At 42.2% G+C, this 9,074-nt stretch overlaps 2 protein-coding genes across 3 annotated transcripts in view; both read left to right on the top strand.

Moving 5' to 3' along the window:
* The window catches only part of LOC122564911 (volume-regulated anion channel subunit LRRC8D-like), an 84,781-nt gene that overhangs the window by 56,879 nt on the left and 18,828 nt on the right, over window positions 1-9,074 (top strand). The gene's annotated exons all lie outside the window — the stretch shown is intronic.
* Window positions 1-9,074, top strand: part of lrrc8aa (leucine rich repeat containing 8 VRAC subunit Aa) — a 55,277-nt gene that overhangs the window by 42,448 nt on the left and 3,755 nt on the right. For both annotated transcript variants that reach the window (XM_043720370.1, XM_043720371.1), the window contains exon 2: window positions 1,218-3,366. In XM_043720370.1, coding sequence (XP_043576305.1) covers window positions 1,218-3,366 — 2,149 coding nt within the window. The remainder of the gene's footprint in view (window positions 1-1,217; window positions 3,367-9,074) is intronic.

The following is a 9,074-nucleotide window of genomic DNA, read 5'->3' as shown; positions in this document are numbered from 1 at the left end:
GAGGAACTGGGAGCAAACCGGAGATAACCACCTTGGACGTCCTGCTTTTCAGCCTTCTTTCTAGTTCTCCGAAGTCTCGCTGTAGTATGTTCCTCCTCTTCTTACCGACATCATTTGTGCCGACATGTACCACCACCTCTGGCTCTTCACCCTCATCCTTGAGGATTTCCTGCACTCTGTCCGCGATGTCTTTCACTCTAGCACCAGGAAAGCAACACACCATCCTTAAATCCCGTCTGCTGCCACAAAAACCCCGGTCAGTTCCTCTCACGATGGAGTCCCCTATTACCGTGGCTCTGTGCGATGTCCAACTCTTCCGCTCTGCCTCTGCGGCAACTTTTGATTGACAAATTTGGCCGCCTTGCGAATTGGCAGTGTCATCCGTCTCTGCTTCCAAAAGCTTCAACTTGTTCCTGACAGGTACTTCTCCCGTTATCATCCCTTGCTAACATCCCTTAGGGTTGCTTGACAAAGGGTCAGCTAGCATGACATTGACCAGATAAGAACTTGTAGAAAAAAAGATGAGGTGCTGGAGGCAAGGGTAGTGATTTTAAGAGGTAAAGAACATCCATTGTGTAATGCCAGGTGGCTGAATCTTTACCGTTGATGCTTGCTGATTGTAACAGTCATCCAATCAATATAGATGTTGCCTTATTTGGATGCTGTTCCCTGTAAGTGACTATATTGTTCTTTAAGAATCTGCTATTCGAGAGAAGACCAAGAACTCATGCCTTTGTGTACATAGGCGATCAAAACAATTACATTGCATTTGATATTTAATCATCATGATGCTTGAGGAAGCATCATTTTAAGCATGTGATCCATTCACTTGTGGTTTGTGGTTATTGTCCACAATCTGCTGCAAAAAGTTGACATTGAAGAGCATTCAAATTACACACAACTTCGAAATGGTGTACACTGCCTGGCACAATGGTTTTATCCTTACAAAGTGGCATTTCCCGACCCATTATGAACAAGTCTCACAGATGCACTTACATGCATTAACTTGTTCTTCATTCAGCACCTTAATTTGTTTTTACTTTGTTTTATATCAATTAAAATAGTTTTTCCACAGATATGACTCAAGTTACGAAGAGTAAAATCTATAATTATGCGCCTGAGTGTATGTAGTGCAAAGATTTACAATACTTAGTTTTATCCATATGAGATCCTGGTGATAAAGCTGTTTGCTGTTACTTATTTCTTTTAATTTTCAGGTGCGTGATGATTCCAGTAACGGAACTGCGTTATTTCGCTGATACTCAGCCTGCATACCGCATCTTGAAGCCATGGTGGGACGTGTTTACAGACTACATCTCCATTGTAATGCTAATGATAGCAGTATTTGGTGGCACACTGCAGGTCACCCAAGACAAAATGATTTGCTTACCTTGCAAGTGGGTTGCAAATGATACATGTCTTGAACCCTTTGATTACCCAAATGCAACACTCCCATCATCATCAGTCATTCCCCCGTTTTCCAGTGAACCCACGGGTATCCAATATGACTTGGACCGCCACCAGTACAACTACGTAGATGCAGTATGCTATGAGAATAAACTTCATTGGTTTGCAAAATATTTTCCCTACCTTGTACTTCTACACACACTGGTGTTCTTGGTATGTAGCAATTTCTGGTTCAAATATCCTCGCACCAGCTCAAAGCTGGAACACTTTGTATCCATCCTTCTAAAATGCTTTGACTCACCATGGACAACCCGGGCCCTATCTGAAACCGTAGCAGAGGAAAGTGACCCAAAGCAATCTTTTGCTAAAATGAATGGTTCAATGGCAAAGAAATCCTCTACGGTTAGTGAGGATGTGGAGGCCAGTGTACCCATGCTACAGAGAACAAAATCCCGCATTGAACAGGGAATAGTTGATCACTCAGAAACGGGTGTGTTGGATAAGAAGGAGGGAGAGCAAGCTAAAGCTCTGTTTGAAAAAGTAAAGAAATTCCGCACCCATGTTGAGGAAGGGGATATAGTTTATCAGCTCTACATGAGACAAACTATTATCAAAGTAATTAAATTTGCTCTTATTATTAGTTACTCACTTTATTATGTTGATGATATAAAATTTGATGTGTCCTGTATAGTAAACATTCAGAACCTCACAGGATACAATGTGTATCAATGTGCTCATCCATTAGCTACACTGTTCAAGATCCTTGCATCCTTTTACATTAGTTTAGTGATTGTCTATGGACTTATTTGCATGTACACACTCTGGTGGATGGTACGCCTTTCTTTGAAAAAGTATTCGTTTGAGTCAATTCGAGAGGAGAGTAGCTACAGTGATATTCCTGATGTCAAGAATGATTTTGCTTTTATGTTGCATCTTATTGATCAGTATGATCCATTATACTCCAAACGTTTTGCTGTCTTTCTGTCTGAAGTCAGTGAGAACAAATTACGACAACTTAATCTGAATAATGAATGGACCCTAGAGAAACTCCGGCAGAGGATCATGAAAAACTCTCAGGACAAATTGGAACTCCACCTCTTCATGCTGAGTGGAATCCCAGACACCATCTTTGACCTGACTGAACTGGAAGTGCTCAAATTGGAGATGATCTTGGATGTCACCATTCCTCCAATCATTGCCCAACTTAGTAACCTCAAAGAACTTTGGTTGTACCACACGCCAGCAAAGATTGAGGCACCAGCTCTTGCTTTCTTACGAGAGCACCTGAAATCACTACATATCAAGTTTACGGACATCAAAGAGATTCCTCTATGGATCTACAGCCTGAAGAATCTCGAAGAGCTTCACCTAACTGGGAACCTGAGTGCGGAGAACAATCGCTACATTGTGATTGATGGCTTACGAGAACTCAAATGCCTCAAAGTTTTGAGGTTGAAGAGCAACCTAACAAAATTGCCACAGGTTGTCACAGATGTTGGAGTCCATCTGCAGAAGTTGTCTATCAACAATGAAGGCACTAAGCTTATGGTCCTCAATAGCCTAAAGAAGATGGTTAATCTGACAGAATTGGAGTTAATCCGTTGCGATCTGGAACGAATCCCACACTCCATCTTCAGTCTCCATAACTTACAGGAGATCGATCTCAAAGATAACAACTTGAAGACAATCGAGGAAATTATCAGCTTCCAGCACCTACGGCGCCTAGTCTGCCTTAAGCTGTGGTATAACCATATTGCCTATATTCCTATTCAGGTTGGCACTTTGACCAACATGGAGAGGCTCTACCTGAACCGGAACAAAATTGAAAAGATTCCTGCTCAACTCTTCTATTGTCGTAAGTTGCGGTACTTGGATTTGAGTCATAATAACCTGACATATATACCACAGGACATCGGGTTCCTTCAGAATCTGCAGTATTTTGCGGTCACTGCAAATCGGGTGAGTGTGCACATTTAAAGTCTTAATAAGTATATGTTCACTATTAAACTAGATTTACATCTATTGTGCCCTCTTCCCAATTAAATATTAGAAAATCTGAAGATACTGCACCATGCTCTTTTTCCCAGCTGCTGACTCCATCTCCTTCTTGGCAGTAGTCTGAGACTAATCCAGTCTTTCTGCAATCTGATGTCACATTTGACCCTGAGATGAACTTCCTACTCCCATCAATGCCATCACCAAGATATCCAACTTCCACTTCTATTACATCACCCTGCTTCATTCCTGTCCCCTTGCATCTGCTGCTGAAACCAAAAATCATGTGTTTCATAGCTGTATACTTGACTATTAAATACAGTCCTGCTGGTCTCCTATGTTCTACTCACTCTAAACTTGGAATCATCCAAAACTCTGCTGCCCATGTCATGACTCTCTCCAAATCCCATTCACCTGTGCATCCCTGTGTTCACTGATCTATGTTAGCTCCTGGTCAAGCAATGCCTTGATTTTTAAAAATTCTCATCCCTGTTTTCCAATTCTTCAGCATGCTAGGCTCTGAAATACTATCCTGCCCAACTAACCTCTATTATGTGTGAGCTCTTCGATAATTCTTGCCTTTTGAGCATCCCTGATTTTAGACACTTACCCATTGCAGGGCTGTGCCTTCAGTTGGCTAGGCCCCAAACTCTGGAATTCTTTTGCTAAATCTCTCCCCTTTCTTCTCTTTCTTTACTTAAGATGCTCCTTAAATCCTACCTCTTTGACCAAGCATTTTTTTCAACTACCCTTGTCTCTCAACATAACTCATTATATAACTTGCGTCTTAATATCCTTGTTGAGGGGTCTTGGCTAATTTTATTGTGTTAAAGACAGTTCCATAAATTTAAGTTGTTGTTCTGCCCATCATTAATGTTGCCTTTTAATCAATAGGTTAGGACAATCTAAACATCTTTGTACATACAAAGGAACCTCAATTACATGAACAACATGGGCGGGGAGTATTCTGTTCGGATAATCGAATGCCAGATAACACAGTTTAGCCAAGAGAGAAAATGCTGGAAAATCTCAGCAGGTCTGGCAGCATCTGTAAGGAGAGAAAAGAGCTGACGTTTCGAGTCTAACTGACCCTTTGTCAAAGCTCTCTCCTTACAGATGCTGCCAGACCTGCTGAGATTTTCCAGCATTTTCTCTTTTGGTTTCAGATTCCAGCATCTGCAGTAATTTGCTTTTATCCACAGTTTAGCCAAGCATTGGGATCTTGCTATCTTGTCTGGATAATCCAAAATTTGGATAATCGAATGCCAGATAATCGAGGTTCCTCTGTATATCAGTAATAATATTGTTTGCTAACCATGTGAAAATATCTGCTAGGTAAACCCTCCTTCTACTAACATGAAGCCACTAAATTGTGAGGGAAACTTAACTGGGATCAAACCTCTGCAGCCTTGAGTTCTGGAGACTGTAAGAATTATGAAGATAGCATTAATAAAGGGAAGAATAGGCAGAGAGCAGGTGAGCGCAAAAGAACTGGTGGCCTGAAATGCATCTACTTTAATGCAAGGAGTATAGTGTGTAGGACAGATGAACTTAGGGCTTGGATTGGTGCCTGGGAGTATGACATTATTGCCATTACAGAGACTTGGTTGAAGAAAGGACATGTTGATTGGCAACTAAATGTTCCAGGATATAGACACTTCAGACAGGACAGGGAGGGAAGTAAAAGGGGGGGGGGGGGGGTGGAGTTGCATTGCTGGTCAGAGACGATATCACGGTTGTGCTAAAGGAGGACACTGTGGCAGTCTTGGGTAGTGAGGCATTATGGGTGGAGCTGAGAAATAAGAAGAGTGCAGTTATATTGTTGGGGCTGTATTACAGACTTCCCAACAGTATGCGTGAGGTAGAAGAACAAATAGGTAAACAGATTATGAATAGACGAAGAGGAAATAAGGTAGTGGTGATGGGCGATTTTAATTTTCCCAACATTGACTGGGATACACTTAGCATCAGAGGTCTGGATGGAGTAGAATTTGTACGAAGCATCCAGGAGAGTTTTCTAGAGCAGTACGTCAATAGTCCGACGAGGGAAGGGGCCATATTGGACCTGGTACTGGTGAACGAGCCAGGAAAGGTGGCAGAAATTGCGGTGGGGGATGTCTTTGGGAACAGTAACCATAATTATGTAAGTTTTATAATACTTGGAGATAAAGAAGAGAGTGGTCCTAAGGTAAGAGTGCTAAACTGGGCCAAGGCCAATTATATCAAAATTAGGCAGGAGCTGGGAAATGTGGATTGGACACAGCTAATTGAAGGGATGTGGGAGGCTTTCAAAGATAGGTTAACGGCAGTGCAGGATAAGCATGTCCCGGTGAAGGCAAAGGATAGGAAGGGCAAGATTCATGAACCGTGGGTGACAGGAGAAATTGTACGGCTAGCCAAGAGGAAAAGCAAAGCGTACATAAGGTCTAGGCAAATAAGAACAGAACGGGCCCTGGAGGAATATCAGAAGAGTAGGACAAGTCTTAAACAAGGAATCAAGCAGGCTAAAATGGGTCATGAAATACAAGCAGAATTAAGGAAAATCCCAAAGGATTTTATTCTTATATAAGAAGCAAGCGGGTGACTAAAGAAAGGATTGGTCCACTAAAAGATAATGAAGGAAGGCTGTGTGCCGAACCTGAGAGAATGGGTGAGATTCTGAATGATTACTTTGCATCAGTGTTCACTGAGTGTTCACTGAGGAGAGGAACATGATGAATCTTGAGATTAGAGATAGAAGTTTGATTAGTCTGGATCACGTTGGCATAAGTAGGGAAGATGTGTTGGGTATGCTAGAGGTTATTAAGGTGGACAAATCCCCAGGACCGAATGGGATCTATCCCAGGTTGCTGAGGGAGGCGAGAGAGGAAATAGCTGGGGCCCTGACAGATATCTTTGTGGCATCCTTTATTAAAGGTGAGGTATTTCAGAGGACTGGAAGGTTGCTCATGTTGTCCCCCTGTACAAGAGGGGTAGTAGGGATATTCCGGGTAACTACAGACCAGTGAGCCTGATGTCGGTGGTGGGGAAGTTGCTGGAGAGGGTACTGAGAGATAGGATCTATTTATATTTGGAAAGGAATGAGCTTATCGGTGATGGGCAACACGGTTTTGTGCGGGGGAGATCGTGCCTTACCAATTTGATAGAGTTCTTTGAGGAAGTAACCAAGTTGTTAGATGAAGGAAGGGCTGTTGATGTCATATACATGGACTTTAGTAAGGCATTTGATAAGGTTCCCCATTGTAGACTAATGGAGAAAGTGAAGTCACATGGTGTGCAAGGTGTTCTAGCTAGGTGGATAAAGAACTGATTGAGCATCAGGAGACAGAGTAGTAGATTAGATTAGATTAGATTACTGTGTGGAAACAGGCCCTTCGGCCCAACAAGTCCACACCGACCCGCCGAAGCGAAACCCACCCATTCCCCTACATTTACCCCTTACCTAACACTACGGGCAATTTAGTATGGCCAATTCACCTGACCCTGCACATTTTTGGACTGTGGGAGGAAACCGGAGCACCCGGAGGAAACCCACGCAGACACAGGGAGAACGTGCAAACTCCACACAGTCAGTCGCCTGAGTCGGGAATTGAACCCGGGTCTCTGGCGCTGTGAGGCAGCAGTGCTAACCACTGTGCCACCGTGCCACCCACGGTAGTTGGAGGGAGTTTCTCAAAATGGAGAAAGGTGACCAGTGGTGTTCCACAGGGGTCAGTATTGGGCCATGGTTGTTTGTAATATATATAAATGATCTATAAGAGGGCACTGTTGGTATGATCAGCAAGTTTGCAGATGACACAAAGATTGGTGGAGTAGCAGAAAGCGTAAGGGACTGTCAGAATACAGGATGATATAGATAGACTGGAGAGTTGGGCAGAAAAGTGGCAGATGGCTTTCAATCCAGACAAATGTGAGGTGATGCATTTAGGCAAGTCTAATTCTAGAACAAATTATACAAATGAATGGAAGAGCCTTGGGAAAAGTTGATGGGCAGAGAGATCTGGGAGTGCAAGTCCATTGTACCTTGAAGGTTGATGCACAGGTGGATAAAGTAGTCAAGAAGGCATTATAATATGCTTGCCTTCATTGGATGGGGTATTGAGTATAAGAGCTGGCAAGTCATGTTAAAATTGTACAAGACATTGGTTCGGCCGCATTTAGAATACTGTGTACAGTTCTGGGCGCCACATTACCAAAAGGATGTGGAGAGGATGCAGAGAAGGTTTATGAGGATGTTGCCTGGTATGGAATGTGCTAGCTATGAAGAGAAGTTGAGTAGGTTAGATTTATTTTCACTAGGAAAAAGGAGATTGAGGGGGGCCTGATTGAGGTTTACAAAATCATGAAGGGTATAGACAGGGTGGGTAGAGACAAGCTTTTTCACAGGGTGAAGGATTTAATAACGAGAGGCTATGCTTTCAAGGTGAGGGGTGGAAAGTTTAAGGGGGTCGCATTCCATCTTTAAGGAAAGATGGAATGAGACCCGGCTGCCTAAAACAAAGTTAAAGTTAGAAATAGCCACTTCCAAAGAGAAATTCTCAGAAGTTTACATTTTTCTAAATAAGTCACCCAAGCTCTTCAGTTCAAATCATGGTACAGAGGAGCCTTGATTATCTGAATGACACGGGCGGGGAGTATTTTGTTCAGATAATTGAATGTTTGGATAATTGAATGCTGGATAACACAGTACTTCACACAGAGGATGGTGGGCGTTTGGAACGCATTACCAGCAGAGGTGGTAGAGGCAGGCGCAGTAGATTCATTTAAGATGCGTCTGGACAAATGCATGAGTAGGTGGGGAGCAGAGGGATACATATACTTAGGGATTGGGCGACAGGTTTAGACAGTAGACTTGGATCAGCTCAGGCTTGGAGGGCCGAAGGGCCTGTTCCTGGGCTGTAATTTTCTTTGTTCTTTGTTCTATATAAATGCTTAAGTGGTGTGCAGTAATTTTTTGACTTCATAGTTTCGTTTTTCTAATTTATTTTTTAATTTGCAAGTCAGAACTTAATTAGTCTGCTTTTTCTCTAAGTGCATAATGTTGAGTCCTTTTAGGCATCATCTTAGCTGCTTTGTGCTGTTTATTCGAGCCTTAAAATACAGGCTGTTAGATTATTGTAGACAACATTTTTTCTGACAATTACATCAGTTGAGATTAGCCCCTAGTATTACAATGATGAAAGCCTTTTTAAAAATTGCTGTAACATGTTCTTGAACATGCTATAGGCTAAGTTGATTTTGTTTTTAATTTTTTTTAAACCCATTATTTCAATATGAAATCTTCAACCTGCTCATGAAGTGAGTGTTAGGAAACAGATAAATGTTCATCCGGCGTCACTCTCTTACCAGCAGAAAGATGGAATGCAACCCGGCTGCCTAAAACAAAGTAAAAGTTAGAAATAGCCACTTCCAAAGAGAAATTCTCAGAAGTTTACATTTTTCTAAATAAGTCACCCAAGCTCTTCAGTTCAAATCATGGTACAGAGGAGCCTTGATTATCTGAATGACACGGGCGGGGAGTATTTTGTTCAGATAATTGAATGTTTGGATAATTGAATGCTGGATAACACAGTTTAGCCAAGCATCGGGACCATGCAATCTTCTCCGGATAATTCAAAATTCGGATAATCGAATGCCAGATAATTGAGGTTCCTCTATATTCAAGAGCCGTA

Source organism: Chiloscyllium plagiosum, chromosome 30 (genome assembly GCF_004010195.1).
Source record: "Chiloscyllium plagiosum isolate BGI_BamShark_2017 chromosome 30, ASM401019v2, whole genome shotgun sequence".
In the NCBI taxonomy this organism is placed as follows: Eukaryota; Metazoa; Chordata; class Chondrichthyes; order Orectolobiformes; family Hemiscylliidae; genus Chiloscyllium; species Chiloscyllium plagiosum.
This window is presented reverse-complemented; position numbering and strand designations above follow the sequence as displayed.